This window comes from Teleopsis dalmanni, chromosome 2, assembly GCF_002237135.1.
Source record: "Teleopsis dalmanni isolate 2A chromosome 2, ASM223713v2, whole genome shotgun sequence".
Classification (NCBI taxonomy): domain Eukaryota; kingdom Metazoa; phylum Arthropoda; class Insecta; order Diptera; family Diopsidae; genus Teleopsis; species Teleopsis dalmanni.
In genome coordinates, this window is record NC_051847.1 from 30,538,132 (window position 1) to 30,560,971 (window position 22,840).

The 22,840-nt window shown below is 29.0% G+C and overlaps 4 protein-coding genes across 4 annotated transcripts; all 4 read left to right on the forward strand.

Annotated features, from left to right (window-relative positions):
• The first annotated feature begins 15,086 nt into the window (after positions 1-15,086).
• On the forward strand, positions 15,087-15,813 carry LOC119674238. Its single transcript, XM_038085365.1, has 4 exons — positions 15,087-15,146; positions 15,199-15,354; positions 15,419-15,583; positions 15,652-15,813. The coding sequence occupies exons 1-4, from the start codon at positions 15,087-15,089 to the stop codon at positions 15,811-15,813; spliced, it is 543 nt and encodes a 180-aa protein (XP_037941293.1).
• Positions 15,814-16,323: 510 nt separating this feature from the next.
• On the forward strand, positions 16,324-16,851 carry LOC119674240. The gene is made up of 2 exons (XM_038085368.1): positions 16,324-16,626; positions 16,687-16,851. Exons 1-2 carry the CDS (start codon positions 16,324-16,326, stop codon positions 16,849-16,851), a joined length of 468 nt encoding a protein of 155 aa, XP_037941296.1.
• A 2,828-nt stretch (positions 16,852-19,679) lies between these two features.
• Positions 19,680-20,129, forward strand: LOC119674241. Its single transcript, XM_038085369.1, has one exon. The coding sequence runs from the start codon at positions 19,680-19,682 to the stop codon at positions 20,127-20,129; it is 450 nt and encodes a 149-aa protein (XP_037941297.1).
• An 820-nt stretch (positions 20,130-20,949) lies between these two features.
• On the forward strand, positions 20,950-21,577 carry LOC119674242 (cuticle protein 8-like). Its single transcript, XM_038085370.1, has 2 exons — positions 20,950-20,961; positions 21,029-21,577. Exons 1-2 carry the CDS (start codon positions 20,950-20,952, stop codon positions 21,575-21,577), a joined length of 561 nt encoding a protein of 186 aa, XP_037941298.1.
• The last annotated feature ends 1,263 nt before the right edge of the window (positions 21,578-22,840 follow it).

The following is a 22,840-nucleotide window of genomic DNA, read 5'->3' on the forward strand; positions in this document are numbered from 1 at the left end:
ACCACTAACAGAATAATAAATGAATTAATTAGAATTAATTAATCAATTAACGCCACTGATTATTACTGTCAATGTTGTTGTTGTTGTTGTTCTAAATTGTTCAGCTATTGCGATTTAATTAAGCCATTGTTGCCATAATGTTTATGTGTGTATGTAGTAGCGTTTAATAAACCGCGGTTAGTGGGGAACGCTTAAACCACGGTTTTGCATTTTAATTTCAATAAAATTACTTGCTTTAGTCAATGCATTTTAATATGAAATCTATATTTTTCGTAATTGAAACAGATTTATCTGACGCTTGTAGTTTAAGTATTTCTAGACAAGAGTTCATTGAGGTTATCTTGAACTTGTCTGATAAAGTAATTATTTACTAAATGCTTTGAACTTTGTCAATATAACGTTGATATAAAATAATACTGTTAAATGTTTTTAACTTTTGTGCCAAAACTCAAAAACTTATACTTGGACATATATATATAATAAGCCTGGAAATGTATATAAAAAATTCCATAAGTACATAAAAAAGTTAAAAAAACATATATTTTATAACCAAACTCCCGAGTTCGTTGGATATTGATCAAAGGGGTAATAACTGGTTGTTGTTTTATTTCCAAAAATTCTTCTTATTAGAATGATATATTATTTATGTCATGTATCGACTTATATAAATTTCAAGTTGATATATCCATTAAGACTCCAGACATATCAGTTGAAAAATGATAGAAACACCCAGGTATTTGGGTATTGAAAATAAGGCTTACGATTTTGAGTTACCTGAAAATTGATTCAAATCCATAGCTGCCCTTAGACTGTGCTAACAACTGAAATAACTATGAATTCGAATTCTACGCTGCTAATACTGGAAACTATTAGTCCTGAAACTATAGAAATCATTTTTGTATGGATTATGTGTGGACCTGATAAAGAATAAATCGTGCTATAAATTTATTTTTAGTATTTTACTTTTTGCAAAAAAGTTTTTAAAAATTAATTTCCTTCAACACATATAATTAGGTCATTATTATTTAATTACCTAATTTATTATTTATATATTTATTATTATCATTTATTTATTACTGATATTATTTAATAATATTTTAAGTACAATACATTTAAGTATACTCCCAAAGCATCCAAAGTTGATCTAATAAAACTCTAATAAAATGTAAATAATTTTTCTGGTATTTCATCAGAGGTTTTGACATTGATAACTCTTTGTAGAAGGTCAACTACTGACTCAGTTTTATTTTGATTTTAATAATATGTTTACGTTTGTACTAGAAACTGTTGTTCTATAAAATTATTTAATAAATTTATTTCTGCTATTAAACTTCTATTAAACAACGCAATTTTTTCTATTATTTACTACTATATAACTTATCTCTGATATTACCACCACTCTAAGAAAAGTACTCTTCAATTTTCACCAGCTCCTCATGAGTCCTACCTACTTATAATTTTTACACCAAATTCTATTTTGTTATAAATAAATTTAATTTTTATAAAATATTTATTGATAACTTCATATATATAATTTATACTATATATAATTTCATTAAGCTTGAAGCAATTTTTTGTGTTATGTGCTAGTTTATAACTTAGCTCTGATTTTACCACCAGTGATTGCATTATTTTTGTTCGAAAAAATCACTTAAGCACCTGTTCCTTTGAAAAAATTCCTTTCATTGTGATTAGTTTTTTAATCTTATTTAGTAAAACAATGTTGATAATCTGAATCATTGTCAGCAATAGAAATTCGCAGAGTCATTCCGTTCTTAATCCATTTGTACCTCAAACACATTAACACTAACCGTTTCCAATATATAAGTGGGCAGCCTGTTTCGAACAAGAAATATGCGTTTGGACTTGGACTTAAGATAGTCAAAGTCAATGTAAGTAAAATTATTATTTTACCGCCCACATTAAGATTTGCATGTAGAATATTACAGGCTACAGTGTTACGTCTTCAGCAAGAGACGTATCTTGTCTGTTATTTCGACGATCTGTTCATTTGTACGTCTACTTCCTAGGCTGTGTGCTGGTTACTACAGCATGTTTACTTGATTTGGATTTCAAGTACAGAAACGTGCCGTGTTTGTTGATTTGGATTTGTACAAAATTTTATCGCGAATTTCAACATTGACGTTGACATGCCCACAATAGTTGGTAGCTGCATTTGTAGTAGCGACATTGGCGTAAGGTGGCGTTTCCGTAGACGGGCCTACACTTAGACCGGCCGAGAGACGTGACTTTGTACGTCTTTTGTTTTGGTATAGAATGTCTCAGCGGCTCTTGTCATTACTACTGTGCGTATGGCATTAATACTTCTCTTTTAATTTTATTCAAAATTAATATTTGGTCTCACATTGACTTGGAAATGCGCTTTTGTCTTTACTCACGGCTCCAGGTTGCTGAATTATGTTATTCCAATTGGTTGCGTGGTGCAGCTTTTCATTTGTGTCAGTGATTTGTTTTCGCAGCTTATCTCGTGGGCACGAATGGAATTAATTGCATGCGAATGTTTGCATAATTTGTCGGAATTATCGGTTAACATCATAATTTTTTATTCTTATTCTGGACTTTTTTTTTGTAATTCCAGAAAGTCGATTCTGATTTATTGTTTTGAAACTTTACATTCTTAAAGTGAATTTAGTTGAATAATTTCGACGGCTTGACTTGTGCAAATATGATAAGTGGGTTAATTGGTTAAACTTCCTACGCGAAAACCAATACAAAATTTCCATAGAAAAGATATTGGCAATTTTCCGTATTTTCTTATTTTTCATATACATATGGAAAAAATTTACCTGTAGAAATTAGTGAAAGCAAAGCAAAATTGTGAAAAAAATGGTGTAAAACAATTGTTAAGGAAGGCTTTGCTTGTAGTTATTTGTAGGAAATAAGTAATACCACACAATAAAATCCATAATCTTTTAAATATATAATTCTCATCTAATTTAAATACCCTATAAAGGTGAAGGACCAAGCAGTCCAGTTCCTTATTCTTAATTAACTTTTAAATTAATTTTAATGTTAATTCACAAATAAATAAATAAATTTTAGATGGATTCAAATAGCAAAGAAAAGACTAGGACAAAAATTTTATTTAATTTATGGTCAGCCAAAATAAAATAAATTAATTAAAATTTTTGTCCTTGCCTTTTCTTTGCTATTCGAATCTGTCTAACATAAATAAATTTTAGTCGAGAGTCTCACAGCGTTTTTGATTAGTTAATCTAGATTCAATCTAGATTTACTCTCTATCTGTCAAATTTGGTCACGCATTCGAACATTTTTAGCATAATCTAACATTTGTTTAGCAAGTTAGTGGACATTTATAGTTTTTAAAAATACATACATATATCAAACGAAATCACTCTTTTTTTGTCAAGTCAAATAAAATAGCTGTGAATTTCAGAGCAATATTGCTACTGTAGCAAAATATCTAGAGTGTTATACAATAAACTCAAGTGTTATGCATTTTGCCCGAGATATACCAATTAAAAAAAAATCGCACTACAAGTGAATTTCGATTACGGCATTAGAGTTAACCATATTACAAAAGTATTTAATAGAGTATTTATTTTAATATACCTATTGCTAATATGATAAATTCCACTAGACTGACATGGAATGATAAACCTGCCATCCTGCTTTCCTGAAATTTGTTATGTTTAATTCAACTTATGTGCCGTGATATCTTGTAGACATGCCCTGACTACTTATTCGGAGGCCTCTTAAAATAATTTACAAATAGTTTTGATATTTCATTGTAGTATATATATGTATATAAAAAATATGTAATGTAATGTTATTAGTTTCTAAAATTCTAAAACTTATTGTTTGGCTCAATTATGATATATTAATATATAAAAAAAATTTTAATATACATATGTAGAATTATCTTGAATTTTTAAACACAGATCTTTTAATCTGTATTTGCAAAAACTTATGATAATTATTTTTATTGTATGCTTTATGTTCAATACAGCACTCTGAAAAAAATTTAAGATCCGTTTAATTTTATATTTTCATATTTTTTTGAAATTGAAATTGATTTTTTTAATAAAAATATTTTTATTGTCACCTTATAACTAAGCTTATATGTTACATACATACCAGATCCCAGAGAATTATATATTTTTAAATATTATATATTTTTAATATATATATTTTTAATATATTTTTAATTATATTAAAAATATATATATTATTAATATTATAATATATATTATTAATACATTAAATAATTTTTTTAAATATATAATTCTCAACTAGTTTAAGTTCCATTTAGAGTAAAAGATGCACGTGTGTAATGGAATGATACATCATTTTAATATATACTATTTTGAAGTTATACTGTTTTATCTTCTTCTTCATGCGCTACTTTTGTCAAAAGCTAAAAAAGAATTAAAAATTGTTTCGTTGGAATACAAATATTCCATTTTCAACAATTTGAGAAAAAAAAATTATTGTTTCTGTTTATATATTTTCACATTGAAAGTCTGAACATTTAGCGAAATATCTATTGTTATTGTAACGCATGCATATGAAATACGTTGCTTTACATTATTTTATAATTCTTGTGTACTATAAATATCACTTTAAATAAAAGCTTCAACAACGGCGATGGTTTATTGTTTTAATTTAATACAAAAATTGTTTTGAAAATCAATATACTGAATTATTATTATCTGATTTTAAAATCTTTTAAAGTCTATGAAAAAAAAAACTGTGAATAATATGGGTGTGCCCGGGATACCCTACATAGCATGGCTGTTATACTTATACTCATATTTATTTAAAAGTTTCAACCCAACCTTTTGGTCTGAAATTTAAATACGATTTAAAAATTCGTTTCCTTTTTTCAAATATTAGAAATATGATTTCTTTTCTTAAATAAGCTGTAAGTTTAGATTAAAAAAAAACACGATCAATAGTTGAACAATTAACCCAAATGTGATGAATTCTGTTAATATGAAGTCAGTTAGTACTTTGAATATACCATAATACAACCACTGGTATTGGTAAAACTTCTTCTAATCCCTAAATACTACTAGAAAGCATAGAGTATAAGGTATCATCCTTATAAGGTATCATCAAAGTCCAACTCCAAGTGCTCAGGAACTATTTCCTATTGATTGTTTTAGATTGTCACCCACGTTTGGTTCATTTTATTGTTAGTAACTCTTGGATTGTTCACATCACAAGTACCAAAATTTGATCCAAACGTTTCAATTTTTTCATTCAACTCAAATAGTGAGTAAAACATAGTATAAATGGATAAATTATTTTTCTAAAAAATTTTCACAACTTCTATGGACTATGCAACTGTGGTTACATGTTGACTAAATAATTTACTAAATAATGTTAAATACATATGTAAATTTTGTTGAAAACTTAAAAAAGAGACCTGTTCAAACATAGAAAACACGTTGAGAACGAATTTAATTGCTCTATACCATTTCTTTAGCTATAGACTTAGACAATAGACTATAGCTAGAGACTAAAACCAGCGAGTTTGTGGCAAAGAAGTCTTCAAATTTCATATCAGATCATCTTGTTGTTTTTGTGGTTGATAACTTCAATCATTTGAAGTTTTTATATTCACATTTACAGAATATATTGAAGTTTATAACTCCTACTCTCTGTTTTCCTACGGAACGTACCGAATTCCTTACTATTTGGTTAATTCGTACTATGGTTGCTATGTGTAAGAGTATTACTTGTTCCCAGAGAGGGTCTACTGTGACATTAGATGTAATAAATTTTGATATTTATTCAATCAACCCATATTTAATTATAAAAAGCCTGGCAATGAAAGCGAAAGACATCTGTACAAATAAACCTTTTTAGACTCAGAGTCAACTTATTTACAATTTTATTTATAAATTGACATTTACGGACAACATAAATTGTTATTAATAATTACGACATGAAATTGTTTGTACTATAAATGAATCTAAATTTATAATAAAAATCTTCAAATTTATGTATAAAAATAAAATTAATTGAACGATGTGCCCAACTAAACAGCAGCGGTAATCATAACAAACTGGGAACAAATAATCCGATTAAAAGAAATCAGCAACTTTTTTATGTAAGCAGCTTAAAAATATACTCAGCACAACAGTTACACAAGCAATAAGAACAATTTCAAAAAAAAAGTCAGAGCAATAAAAAAAATATCGACAGCAGCAACAGCAACAGCAACAGCAGCAACATTCGCAATTGTTGACAAATCAATTAAATGCTGAATTTATGTGGAAATAATAAAAATTACAAGTACACGAGCATTACTTATATGGCCAGCTCAGACTCAGATTCAGACTCTGGTTCAGGCGCAGTCTGAGACTAAGCCTTAACATTGCCGAAGGCATGCAGACATTGGAACATGCTCGTGCCACACATGCAGTTTTTATTCTAATGTAGGGAGACGCCAATTGACTTAACAACTGTTGTACATGGGTTCGCTGTATGCGCCTGGTAACTTCCTTTTTATGGCGGTTACATGCCGATTCATGGATTCATGGATTCATGGAGTTTTTCTGCAGCTTTTGCAACTAATCGGAGTGTTGCTGCAATTAATACTGCACTGCCTTAGTAGTTCCCTTTAAACTGTTTTAATTAGTTTTTGTACATAAATTTATGCACTTAAGTATCGATTTCCAATTCATAGAAATTCAACAAATTTATATCTGCACATTTTATGCAACCCAAGCAATCGTGTGGCATTCGCATTGAGGCGAATGATGCTGCACGCAAATCTACACAAAAAAAAAATCTTGTGCTAATAAAGTGGTTGAACTTGAATTGGAACACGCTACACATCATTCCGTATCAGAGACGCACTGGCTGATTCATTAACAAGATTTCACTTGCTATTTGATCCTTTTCTGTAGTCTTCGAATTTTAATTGGGCTTTACTGTAACTTCAGTGTACTACATTGCACACTTTGCTCGTTTTTGTATGGATAGTTTGTATGGATGTGCATATATTGCTTTATCGCCACTTGGCATAGATGGCGATCGGCAATGATTATTACTAATTGCAATTTGATGCCTTGTTCAAATTATGTTCCCTTTTAATTGCAGTTTGGGGGCAATATATTTTGTAGGTGTTCCTAAGACGGTTAAAATATTTTGCTTGTACATATTTAAGAACTAATATTTGTAACATTAGTTGAAAGAATTGGAATTCTCATCATATGAAACGGCGCCATATATTTTTAAATTTTTATGATTAAAATAAAACATAGAGTAATTAAAAATATGCATAACAGATCTCTCTTCAATAAGAATAGAAATAAAAGAATGAAACAAAAATAGGCGACTTTAAAGGTTCACTTTCAATTCGTTGAACTTGTGTTTCCAACTAGAGCTATACTTTATAAACTCGTTCTAATTTAAAGCACGACAAGTGCTTTAGTTAGTATCACTTAAAAAGTAAAAAGTAACAAAAAAAACCTGGGACTTGAGCATTGAAAGTTCGGCAGTCTTGGCTACTTGTGGAAAAATAAGATTAGTCATCGCTTCTTATTTGATAGACACGAGTTCTAAGCCTGGCACTTGCTGTCTCAACAAATAATATACGGACTATATACTAATTAAAGAGAAATTCGAATATTTCCTAAAACCAGTGATGATGGCAATACTCGCAACAGCGGTATATGGTCAGCCAAATTTCAAGAAACAAACTAAATTTTTCTTCTTGTAACAAAAAAACACTCGCAACTGACGAAAAAAAACATGTGAAGTAAAAATAATGCTTTTAAAATCTTCAAAGTTAGGTTTTACCTACTCTGGAGATTTATGGACCTGAAGATTTATACAAAAAAGGTTAGGTACTGAAAGATTCTTATCAGATCACAGAAAATTATTTAGCTCGAATTTGACAAAGGAATGATCTGTCAGTTGCTTGAACTAAAGTGAAATCTACTTGTATAGTATAGGTTTACGGTATAGGTGCTAACAGGTATTTCGTAATAGGATCAGTTGAAATAAGATTTGGCCTTCCACATAATAACGTTTACCGTGATTGTGGCTATGCAGAAGAAAAGAAGGCTATCATCTTATAAGCCAGTGGTTATATTTGAGAACTAGTAAACTATTCGATCCCACATATTAACGACTTTACAACTTTACGACTTTAAGATAAAGCTAATTTTTTTTTTGCTTTCTCTTATTTGAGGAGAGTATGCTTGTTCAAATAGACGATAACCGTTTCTTGATTATTTCGATCTTCTATATACTATTAAGAAGAATAAAACACTGTTTATTCGTACACGATTATTTGAAGTAATGTTATTAGTACACCTAACCCATCAGAAGACATGGAAAAAAATGGATTATTTCAAAAACACTTTACATTTTGTTCCTTTTTCCATTAAACACTTTGTGTCTTCTATTGTTGCGACTATAATCGTGAGAGTATTTCAATGAAATAATTTTATATATGCATGTCCAAACTGTCCAAATGACAAATATTTGACATACTCGTACATCTGATGAGTAATGCAAGATTGTAAAACAATATGAAATTAAAAAAACTCAAAATTATAAAAAGTGAATCAAAAAAATAAAAGAATTTAAATTGATTAAGAGGGATAGGAAGCATTGAGTTCTGCAGTCGGAATGACACAAACACCAAAGTCTGAAAGGCTACAAGCACTTTGTTGGACAAGTGATCCAAACGAATGCTCATAATTTAGCAACAATGAAGTGAAGTCCTTTTGATATAAGAAGAAAAAAAAACACCGAAAGAATATGAAATGAATGAAATATGTGCGAGGCGTGAAGAACTCAGATACGTCGCCACTGGAATGCAGGATAGAACTGGTCATGATGATTGCTATAATGATTAAAACATTGGCAACATGTAGACTGTCAACATAAATGCTATAAAAAGATATAAAATATAAAAAAATATGTGAAAAATATAAGCGCTGTTGATGAATGCCTGTCATTTGTTGACACTTTCAAGTGTTGATTTCGAGCTGCTGCAGCTGACATTGACATAATGAACACTAGTCGAGGAACGCAATAAATCACAAAAAAAAAAAAAGAAAAATATTTGCAAAAATAAAAAAAAAATTAAATAATTTAAAGTATTTAAATATTGTTTACATGACTTCCTTTTAAGTATATAAAATTATTTATAAGTCTTCCATAATGTCTTTCAACTGCAACATTGTGTTTTGTAGTGAGAAGCGTCAATTTTTTATTAGCAACCACGTCGCCGTCATTGTCACCAATTTTATACTTCATCATTGCCATCAAATGTTAGTGTCAACTAATTGAGTTGTTTGCCACAAATGTACGCGTACGAGTTTGTCAAATTGCGATATGGACGTGTCTGTAAAAGACTTGCACTGAGTGGTCAAACGCCTTAATATTGCATGCAATGCGCATACTTGCTACATGTGGCATAATTTGCCAAACAAATTGCAACAACTGGAAGACAATATTTGCAATTATTTCCTTTAGATTTATGTACGGTTTAACCTGTTGGTGTTTTTCTTAAATCGATGATTTTTGTCCTTACCTCCACAACGCCTCTCAAACATAATTAGCATAACAACGACACATTGCCTTACTGTCTAATCCTCACCAGACCATCGCATTGCTGGACCATCAATGTTGTTAATAGTTTTGCAGTGCCTTGTCAATAACATGCCTTGGAGTTATCAGCCAGTTGCATGCAATTGCCATCGTATTATCATCAATGGTAGCAAGTCAATGTACAATTACAACAACTATACCCCATTTCCTCTAAACGTATTGACACTGCACATATTTTAGTTTGCAGTGCATCACTTCAATCGTTAATGTTGTCGAATGGGTGCGTTCGATAATTGGATTAATTTATAATTGCCGGATTATCGCCTCAGTTTTATGATGAAGAGTGAAAATTAGTTAAGATTATTTTTATATTTTAATTTAAATGACTGGTTTCTTTTATTGAAAGAAAGCGAAAATTATTATTACAAATTATTTAGTGAGAGTGGTTGTTAGAAGAATCCACTTGAAGTTGCAAGTAATTTTGATATGCAAATAGAGTAGATAATTGTTGACGCTTTGTCAATTTATTATTCTTATTAGCTTTAAACCTTCTCGACCACCCTAAAACAATATCACCGATCACAAGAGCGAGACGTCAAATTATAAACTGAAACAAAGCGATAAAGTGGAAGAATTGGTGATGAAAGCTTTTTTATTATTTTATTTTTATTTTATTTTATTTTATTTTATTTTATTTTATTTTTATTTTAATTTATTTTAGTTTTGAGAACGGAAAAAAGTCACATGGCCATGCCAAATGAGTATGGCGACTGTTCTCTCACATTCATAGAGGTTTTTTTACCAAGCACTCTCAAGGGAATAATAAATAGCAAAAATAGTTTATTTTTTGGTATATAATTTTATGTTCAGTAGCAAGTATTCAAGGAACAGAACACAAAGTAATAGATGTATTAAGGAAATTCTCATACTCAAAAAATTATTGATAAAATGATCCATGGGTTAACTCTACGGATATCGGCAAATATCCATCATAACTTATATTAACAGATATATCTACTGGTATAATATTCTGTATGTAATAATTGGGCTGTAAATATCGGAAATTAAGACTTGTTAAATTTGCTTATATTAGCAAATATTTATAATCTCAATTAAGGACGTGTGCGAGTTAGGCTAAGTTGCGTTCTAAATGAGGGAAATTCTAAGTTGTGCTGATAAAATGTAGTGAAGTGTTGATAAAAGGTTAAATGTGTGCCTAAAAATCTTATATTTGGTTTAGCATCAACTTAGCCTAACTCGCACACGTCCTAAGTCTTTTAATTTCCCAACCAAGTGGTAATATAGTACAGTGCTAACAATACACTGAAAAAAATTTGTGGTGCTAACTTTTACTTTTTATTCAAGCAATGTTAGTAATATGTTAGTCTAAATATTCAATAGTGCTGTAAATATTAAATAATGTATAATTTTATTTACATTAATTAGCAAAATTTATAAGAAAAAATTTTTAAATTAAATAATACTACAAAAAACATTCAGACAAACGTACTATTGAAAATGTTGGCAACATAATATTTATAATCAATAACCAAAAGATCTTAATGGATATTTAATTAGATTTTAATTATAGAAATTAATTACGTTTTCATTAAATATTCATTTTGAAATCATATTTTTATTTATTTCGAAGTTGACTCTAGTAACGTCAAGTAGTTAATATATTTACTTAATTATTTGGAATAAAATACATCCAACAGCTAATGTTAATTTAAAATGCGGTCCTTAGGATATTTATTAAAAAGTTCGATATTTATTTCGTTACTTTTAATGCAGGTGAATTTCCTTAAAATGTCGATCAAATATTAAAGCTTAAATATTGAACTTTATTTTTTTCAAGGCATTTTCATATGTTGAATTTACAAATATTGTTTGTAAATCTCATGATAAGAAATTGGTGGAGTTCACTTATTGTTATTTAAAATCAGTTAATCGTTCCTACAAGTATTTTTCACTAAGAGCAAAGATACTACAATTACCGATTACAGATTTGTGGGTAAGTTTTTTACTTTTACATGCATTTTTCATACCCAAAATCAAAGTGATTGTTTCTCATCTATTACTGAATAGGTAAATTATGCAGTACTTAAAAGAGCAAATGGATATAAACCTTTTCTTTACAATATATCCTTGGATTGCTGCGCATTTCTGAAATCACGTAATAATCCTGTTTCAATCTTTATTCACGATTTTGTTAAAAAATATTCAAATCTAAATCATTCTTGCCCGTTAAATGTAAGTACTTTATAGTTAGTCTTTATTTATTACAATATTTCACTTATAACAATATTACTCTTAGCATGACCTTATATTTGAAAAACTTGATACAACCTTTTTTGCTGACAAATTATCACTTTTACCATTTCCGACTGGACAATATGCGTTTAACTCCAAATGGTTCGTCTTTAAAGTGCTTCGGGCTGATTTCTGGTTGTACTTTAAAATAGAAGATTATAAAAACGTTTAATTAATATCATTTAAATAAACAGTTTTTATAGTATACATCTGTATATGATATGTATAGTATATGTAGAATTATTATATACTGAGATAAAAATTAACACCTATGCATTTAAGTGCATCTAGTTCTAGATGTGGAAATGAGTTAAACTACTTGTTAAAAATTTAACTACATAATAAAAATGAACAAACCTAACAATTTAAAAAAATTATTCAAAAAAATTTATTAAATATTTAATTGCCATCAAGTTTAGTTAAATGATCTACAACATAATTTGTGATTTTCATCGAATGAACTAAAACAATTAAGTTTTTTGATTATTAACCACTCATTCCTTGTACTTCTTAAAAACATCTTATTCATTATCATTAATGGCGCAACGATCCTAAATGAATCTTGGCCTCTCTTTGTAATTAGCATCATTTAGTCTCTTGCTTTCTCCAGTTTCTATTTAAAGCAGCGCCACTTTTTGCTCTACATTGTCTATCCAGCATATATGTATATACTATATATATACAATAAATAAATAATTACTATTAAAATTATTTAATATGAACTAAAAAAATGTTCACATAGTCATAATTTCAATTTAGATTTTTAACAATTATTTGCAATTTTAACACAAAATGATATAATTATTTTTTTAATGCTCATTATAAAACCATTACGTTGCACAATACTTAATGGGAATATAGAGTTTTGAATGAAAGTATACTTCTAACAATGAACAATGAAGTTCCTTAGCAATACAAATTTTTACATTCTTCAATTTTATTTTCAAAACATAATTCATGTTGTCTCTCCGGCGATTTTCTCAGGTATTTCAACAAAAAAATAATTTCAAATATAAATTAATTGGCTTCTTCCCAAAACAGGACTAAGTATGAAATTTACTAAAATGGAAATAAAAACACTTTCTCCATATGTCAGCAATGTTACCTATTGGATCGATAATGGCACCCTTAATGCTGAGATGGAAATCACACGCACTTTAAATTATGGCCTACGCAATTATATTGATCTACAAATACGATTGGCCGATTCTAAAAAATATCAATCACTTTTCTCTTATGACATAGATTTATGCAAATTACTTAATGAGTTTTTCCGAGAGAGTTTGCTGAGAAGTTGGTATTGTAATTTACTGAAATATAGTAATTTAATGGAAAATTGTCCAATAATGGAAGGACATTATTATATACGTAAATTTAAATTGGACCCAGGCAGCATACCACCATACTTAAGACCTGGGGATTATCGGTTAAGCTCAATTAATTATTTTGGTAAAAGAAACACAAAAAAATTTAAACCGATTTCTGAATTTATTACATATTTGATAATATTTTAAATTTAAAGAAATGTGGTTACGATGGACATGACAAATTAACTAACTAGTTATATTAAAATAAGATGGCATGATTCTTTATAAGTATTCTTGATGTTATTGTAACATTTCAAATTTAAGTGAATAAATATATTTTTTTGAAGCTAAATTGTTTTCAATGAGTGTTCAAATAAATTCAAGAAATCATGGAAAGTCAAGAAATCCTAGAAATCCAGTCAACTTTTCGCCGCTGTGAAGTATAGCTGCCAATACAATCTTTCTAAAGAAGTATTAAGCTTACGAGCCTATGCTTACGAGCTATTAATGATGATGAAGAAGAAAAAAAGTATAGTATAAAACAACTAAGTTTCTATTTTTTATATATATTTATTTATTTAAATTTTTTAAAGTCATAAAATACTATCAGTCATATGAATAATGGTTGTCAGTTTTATGCAGCTTTTGGTTAAAACCATAAAGCAATGTTAGGCAGACAGTTAAATCACAATTATAAGTTTCATACTACTGTAACTAACTTGACACTTTTTATTTGTGGTTGAATAGAAAAAATAAAATTTTTTGTGGATTTTATTGTGTTTTTCAAATGAATATTTCCACTATCTGCAGATTTTAAGGGTATAATAGTATTTTAACAATTGTGATTAATTTAATACCTTTTGTGTTCTTTCTATCTCTAACATACTAGACTTCTGCTTTAAAGTTAAGACCTTTTTATTAAAATATAATATTCCCATAATTTAAAATTAACTCTACAAATATTCTCTATTTTATGTGTTATTAATTTCTATTAATAATTAAACTTATTTGTTTTACATTAAATTTATTGACACATTAAAAAAATTTAATCCGAGTAGATGTGTTCATACATCACCACGTCAAAATACAGAAGCCGTTAAGCCTTGTCTCAATTGGCACTATTTTACTATTTTTAAGAACAATTTCACATTTGACGAGATCTTGACAATCTGCATTATTGACCCTTAGGTATATCCTTATCCTTCACCTAATCAAACCCTACCACATGGATAACATACTCGGCATGAATAACTTTCGCAAGTAAGCTTAATTGGCATTCAGCGTAATGAGAAAAATTGCTCAGAATATTGACATTTATAAAGTCCATTGTCGAATCGATGTACTCTTAATATCGAACCTCTATAAAGCATAGTCATCTTACACGTTTTGGCACTAGTGCTTTTAACTGTCACATAATGTTTTGATGCTACGGCTGTTATCATCTACGGATCTTTTTCAAAGAGATATATAGATATAGTATATAAATTATTATGAAAGCGTATACATACATATTCTGATATGTACATAAATTTTTATATTACAATTATTTTTTGAGATATATTCGATTTTGGAATATTGTGGAAGAAAACTTCTTTCCTAAAAATTTATTTCCCTAAAATTTGTTATAGAAAAATGTTATCAATTTTGTAACAATAATTAAGAAAACTTATTTTTTATATTAAAAATGTATTAAATCTACAAGTTGTCATCTAAACAATTTATAATCAATTACAAAACTTTCAATTAATGAATTTTTAAATAGTTTATAATTACTTTTCCCATTTGGGCTTTCATTGAATTTTTAATTCAATGTCATATTATATCGGTGCGTGAAAATAACAAGTAGTAGAAATATTCTTCCCATCTCCTGAAGTGAAGAAGATTCCTATTGACATATATGTGAAAATGTGCTCAACGAGGTTTACATTGAAAAGTGTGATATTTATTTCATTACTTTTTGTGAAGGTAAAATGTTTTAGAACTTGAAAGGAAATATTTAACACTGTTTCTTTGAAAGGTGTTTTCTTATGTTGAATTCACAAATATTGTTTGCAAATCTCTTGATAAGAAAACAGTGGAAATTTCTTATAGTTACATGAAGTCCATAAATCGTTCCTACAAGTACATTTCCCTGCGGGCAAAAGTTCATAAGTTACCAATAACGAATTTGAAGGTATGATTTGTAATTTGCTTTAACCCATGTTAGTATAGTTTTCTACTTTCATATTATGTTATAGATAAATTATGCCCTGTTCAAAAGAGCAAATGGCTATAAGCCTTTTTTATATAACATAACTGTTGATGCTTGCGCTTTTATGAAGTCACATAATAATCCAGTCACGACGTACATATACAACATAATTAAAGAACATACAAATCTCAACAGAAGTTGTCCTTTAAATGTAGGTATACCATATATGATATAAATAACTCTTGAAATAATTAGTACAATATTTATATTCAATCTCAGCACGACATCATTGTAGAGAAACTTGATGCCACTTTTTTAGAGAAAAAACTAATGCTTTTACCGTTTCCGTCTGGACAATACGCTTTTAACTCAATATGGATCATCGATAATATTTCCCGTGTTGACTTTTGGCTGTACTTCAAGATAATTACAGATAACTAAACCAAAATGAAATATATGTGGGGACATATATATAATATATCTGCTTATATGCAATATATACTATATTGCTTTTATGACAATCTTTATATGCTATTTTTTGTTATATATGAAATATATCGATTTACTTATGTTCAATATATTCAGAGAAATAATCAATTATAATTACTTTTTAATGTGGCCTATTATCTTAATTTGTTTATGGAATAGAATAAAAATAATTAACCAAACTAATAAAGATAAAAATTATTTTTGTAATAATTACTGAACTATCATAATTGCTAGCGAAGTTAACAAAATATGTCAAACAGATATTACAACCGCATTTGTAAAGTTCGAGTGTAAGTTTCTTAATCGTAAATATGTTGGGGATCATACTTTCCTTTGTATTCCTACTGTTACCAACTACTGATTCCGCAGTATATATGGGTAAGTTCTCAAATAATATTGTTTATTTGAAAAATAATATCAGCAAGCCTTTGACTCTCTCTCTCTTTCTCTAAAGAACGCAGCATGAAGTTCACGAAAATTGAGGTAACTGGAGACTCTTCCTATATCAGTAATGTGACATATTGGATTGATAATGGCACTGCAAATGCTGATATGTATGTGAAGCGCACTCTAAACTATGGTTTACGTGTTTTTGTGGATCTTCAAATGAAACTTGCTGATTCAAAGAAATATCAATCCTTGTTTTCATATGATGTCGACGTCTGTAAATTGTTGAATGAATTTTTTCGTGAAAGTTTATTAAGAAGTTGGTACCGCAATTTGTTGAAGTATAGCAATTTTATGGAGAATTGCCCAATTATGGAAGTGTGTGAAATTACTATAACATTGGATATTTTAAATAACTATTTTTATTAATTTTTCAAGGGATTTTATTACATACGTAAGCTCGCATTGGAGCCAAACAGTATACCACCTTATTTACGTTCAGGAGACTATCGTTTATGCTGTACTGCTTACTATGGAAAACGAAACTCTAAGAAGCAAAGATCTGTATCAAATCTTACAGCCTATATGCAAATTTTAAGTTAAAGTAATTTTGTTAATAAAATTAAATGAATTGATATGGATTGGTATTTGTATATATTTAAATATCTTGCCTATAAAGGAAATGTTGGAAACTGGCAAAATATTATTTTATTATCTTCAGGTTAGATTTTCACAGTGCTTTTAAGGACCTGCGTAAATCTGGTTACAAATTATGACTATAAAATAAATTAGATTGATAAAATGTATTTGAAAAAGTAAACTATTCATGGTGCTTTTAACGGATCTATTTCGGCCAGGCGGCCCATTGTGTTAATATACATTGTGACCGAAAGGTTTTCGGAGGTTCTCATTTAAAATTCGCGCGCTGTATATTTTTCGATATTTTAAGTTTATGTAGTTTGGCAGCACTGTCCTTAATTACTATGCCAAAAATGAGCGCGATCTGTCAGACAGTTCGTTTACGGCAGCTGTTGAAACCAGTTCACCTCAGTAGTGCGTTGCGAAAAAAACAATGGAAAAAAATATTGAACAAAGAGTTTGCATCAAATTTTGTTTTTCGAACGAAATTTCGTGTGCAGAATCGTTGCGAATGCTACAAAAGGCTTATGGGGAATCAGTTTTATCGAAAACTCAAGTTTATGAGTGGTACAAAGCCTTTCAGGACTGTCGTACGACCGTCGAAGACATGCCGCGTTCTGGACGACCTTCGACCTCTACCACCGACGAAAACATTGAAAAGGCAAAGGAAATCGTGTTCAAAAATCCTCATGTGAGTGTTAGAGAGATAGCACGAGAGCTAGGCATCGGTCGTGAGATGGCTCGTTTGATTTTGGTGGACAATTTGTGTATGCGACGTGTCAACGCCCGGCTTGTTCCGATTCACCTCAATTTGTTCAACATTATCAACGATTTTAAGGCCAAACATTCAATAAATACCATCGAACAGCCACCGTATTCACCTGATCTTGCACCGTGTGACTTTTTCCTGTTTCCCAACCTCAAATTACCACTCAGAGGAACGCGTTTTGAATCCATAGAAGACGTAAAACAGAATTCGCAGAGGGAACTCAAAGCCATACCGGAAAGCGCCTATAAAAAATGTTTTGATGATTGGAAGAAACGTTGGCATTTGTGTATCGCTTCTAATGGAGCATATTTTGAAGGAGATAAAATAAATATTGATGAAGATTAAGAATTTTGCGTTTTATTTATTTATGACCGGAAACTTTTCGGTCACAATGTATAGTTAAACTTCCATAACTCGAAGTACAATTTTGCAAAGATAAGGTTCGACTTACGGAGGCTTCGAGTTATAGAATCTTTTTGTAATTGTAAGTAACTTGCTCTCTAAATCCTATTGCACTTTATATAGTTCGAGTTAAAGAAAATTCGAGTTATAGAAAATACGAGTTATAGAAGTTCGGGTTATGGAAGTTATGGAAGTATTTCATTAAAAATATATATATTGTGCTAAGAGTACTTATTTGCCTATGTCAGTTTATTAATCTTTATATATTGTAAGCAGAATGTAAGTGATACGCTTTTATAAAAAATGTAGCATTTTGGTCGTAAAGATAATAGTAGTATACGACTACAGACATTAACAGTAGTGCATACACTTTATCATAAGTAGAAAAGTTCAATTGTAAAACGCAATATTCCCATTAATTCTCATACTAATACTGATCTGTGAACATGTGATATAACTTCTGTTAAGATAAACAATATCAATATCAATTATATTCATATATAATAAATAATAACACATCCTGATCTTAACTTGTTTGAAAATTGGCAGTTAATAAGGTGCCAAGCGTTATAAAAACTCTATATTGGTCTATATTGGAACAATTTACTAAGACTAAAGCAATCCAAATTGCTTTTAAGAACCTTTAACTTAAATTGCTTTAAGAATTCTATAAAATTTAATAAAAGTAACTAAAGATTCATTAATAGACTTCTAACTCTAAGTTAAACTAACACCTAATAAAACAGGAAAACTGAGGGACGTATTGGGTTTGTAGGTAAGAGAACAACACAAGGCAACACATATGTGGTTAAATATTTCCACTATTGTATTGTGATTGTGATTGCACCTTCTATTGGATATACTTATTCTGGCTCGCCTAATAAACGAAAAATATACGTGGATGTGCATTAGATATACAAGAAAGACGAAGAAAAACGACTTGATGAAGTAAGTTTGATTCCATAATACCTATATTGAGTTAAGTTGTCATAAAGAAACGCTATGAATTCATGAAGAGATTCAAAAATAAAGTGAATCTATAGATTGCAGTTTGCAATCCGAAGAATTCAATAAAAAATATATTTTTAGCATAACTATGGTAGTGAAGATACTTGAAGATAAGCTTGAACAAGTTAAGTTAGTCTTTTATTTTGCATATAGTGTATTTTATTTAATTTAATAAATGCTATATGTTAATATTAACAGTTTTATGCTAAAAAACTTGGTTTAAAAGTTAAACCAATTATCTCAAAATTTTGTACAGACCTAACTTACGTACTATATTTTTAAATGTAATTATAATTTTGTTCATATCCAAAAATTTAATCATTTTTGTCAACCATTAATATAATTTATAATTTTCTGCTCATTAAAAAGTGATTAAGTAGGAAAAATTCAATGGATATCGAGTATATTAAACAATAGCAATTCTAAAATATATTTCTGAACAATAATGAAGTTCTTAAGCAATAAAAAACACTGCATTCTGTTATGTATTTTTGTGAGCATAGTTCCGGTTGTCATTCCAGAGATTTTTTCAGGTATTTAGACAAATATATATCTTTAAAGAAAAATTAATTTCATTTTTCCCAAAACAGGACTAAGTATGAAATTTACTAAAATGGAAATAAAAACACTTTCTCCATTCATCACCAATGTTACCTATTGGATCGATAATGGCACCGTTAATGCTGAAATGCAAATCACACATACTTTAAATTATGGCCTACGCAATTATATTGATCTACAAATACGATTGGCCGATTCTAAAAAATATCAATCACTTTTTTCTTATGACATAGATTTGTGTAAATTGTTAAATGAATTCTTTCGAGAGAGTTTATTGAAAACTTGGTACCGTAATTTACTAAAATATAGTAACTTAATGGAAAATTGTCCAATAATGGAAGGATTTTATTATATACGTAAATATAAAATGGCTCCCGGAACATTACCACCCTACTTAAGACCTGGAGATTATCGTTTAAGTGCTTTAAGTTTTTTTGGTAGAAGAAACACGAAAAAGTTTCGACCTTTCTCTGATTTTATCACTTATTTGACAATATTTTGAAATGAACTTAATTGTTGGATAGAAATGTATAATTAGAATTGCATAGATTTTATTTTTCAATAAATATTATTTAATTAACAATGCTATGAAATTTAATAAATAATATATAATCGATTACTAGGTGATTGCGGCAAAGCTAGAGCTATTTTTAGCATTGTATTTCTTTATTAATAAATTCAATTAAATAATTTTACCAGCTCGTTTAATAAATTAATGATATATATCATTTAACCATGTTGTAAACAATATTTAACAAATATAGTAACGAAAAACTGCTTGAAACGAAATAACAATTTTAAAGTATCTTTTCGCTTTTATTTGCTATTTTTAAAAACCTTTATTGTACCTATAGTATAAGAATTACTTTTTTATATATATGTATGTATATTGCTATGTGTATATTATTTAATAAATAATAAACATAATTCGAATCTGTTTAAATTTTTTCTCAAATGAGTTCAATTACATGTTGCGTAGCTCGGTATATCCAATCACCTATATATATAACATATATATATATGTAGGTGTATTTATAAAAATGAATATCTGATTTATAATAATTGGTTATGGAGCGAAATTGCTTAAGTGAAATTTGTTCGAATAATTTTTGCAATATGAGATATTTTTATATAATATTTAATACGCTTATTAAATGTAGAGCAGTGACAAAATTTATATTCGCATCTTTGAGCCAATTTTGACAAAATTTTAGTATAAAAATGAATGAAATTGTCTGCTATGATCAGAGTCGTATTTTGACAGTAATTTGAGTAACAACCTTAACTAAGGACAGCAATTATTAAAAATAAATTTTGTGAGAATGGTCTTTAGAGTAAGTTTCTAAGTGACGTTGAATTTTGAAGTTTATTAACCAGCCTGCCGTTTATTTTATATGTTAGTTCATTATTGTACTCTGCCTATTGGGTTTTGCTACTGCTGGAGATTATGAATATAACAACCCCAACACATACAATGCTGTCAGTAATCAAGGAGCAAATTATGGATTTGACTATCGTGCACAACAATTGGTAGCACCAGCTGCTGCTGTATATTATCCACCAGCTCCAGCCAAATATGAATTTAGCTATGGTGTACATGATGAGACAACTGGTGACATAAAATCCCATTCCGAACAACGTGATGGCTATAATGTGCGTGGTGTTTATAGTGTTGTCGATCCTGATGGATTTAAACGTGTTGTCTCATATACTGCAGATCAACATAGTGGTTTTAATGCTGTTGTTAATCGTGAACCAGTAGCTATTAAAATCGCTACTCCTGTGGTTAAATTTCAACCATCAGTAGAATTGGCTTTTGCTAATGTACAACAAGTACAAAATCAACAGCTTTCATCTAGCCAAGAAGTACCACAAATTGATGAATCCGTACAGACGATTGATAGCTATGCAACGCCACCAGTACAGGATGGTGAAGGACCATATCCTTAACTCTTTAGTTCTTGTTGTTTTTAGTTTTAATTTTAAGATTTAATTTGTTAGTAAAAAAATTATAAGACTTTCATTTTTTGTTTAATTAAAATAATTATAACATTTTTTATACCAGAATTTTAGTATTTTTTTTTAAAGTTTAATTTTTTTTTAAAATCTATTTAATTTTTATATATAAAAATTTGTCTTTCTTGCAAAATCTTATATTAAATTAATTGAAATCACATATAAAAAAGTGTGGCTGCAGTTAATATACATATACATATAGTGTTATATATGCGAGGTTATGTCTTTGTTTACTTATATGCTCTGGAAAAATTGCGGTTTCTAGGACAAGAAAACTGAAAGTTGCCAGCATACAAACAGGATTTGTTTCTAGTGTAACGAAATGAGCAAAATGTGTATATAGCAAAGCTTTTAATTACTTACACTTGTAATGGTTTTAAGGAATTTGTGTCATGAGTATGGTTACAACATCAGCAGCAACAACATCAACATCAAGAACAATGTCAGCAACTATAAAATGCATAAATCAGAGCAACAAACAGCTGCTATGACAACAACGGAAAAATTAACAGCAACCGCAGTTGCAGTCAAGGACATCAACGCATTGGCACTGAAAATACAAAAGTCTATTGCAAACATTGCACTAGAAATATAATACCTTAGATGTGCTTATTCTATTTAAATCGGAACATATTTATACATTAATATAAATTTTACTATAAAAATTATTTGTGACGAGAAATAATTTTTGAAGCCTCTGCTTTTCAGGAATTAAATACTACATATATCCAGTGTTTAAACTGAATATCTTGCAAACGGAACGGAATCTTCCATTTATTCTATCAAGGAAGACATTATAAATATGTGATCTCTGAACAATAGAAAATCGTCACATTAGTAATAGATTGACTGAAAAATGGTTGGTTTGACGTATATATGATGGTATAGAAAATATTCAATTCGACGTCTCTATACATGATATAGTCCTAGATTTAACAATATTTTGTTTAATCACCTGACAAGTAACAGTAGTTTCTGTTTAACAAGCAAATTGCATAAACGTTGCCTTGACCATAAAAAACATACACTTAAATAAATTATATTCTCCATTTTATCAAATCTCCAGCTGCTCCTAATAAACCAATTATGTCAAGTATTTGCATACTCCTTCATTGATATTTGATATATTTACTTACTCTTGTTTTAAACAAAAATGAGTCCTCAGGTTCTGTAGATTTTAAAATTTTAAACTCTCCA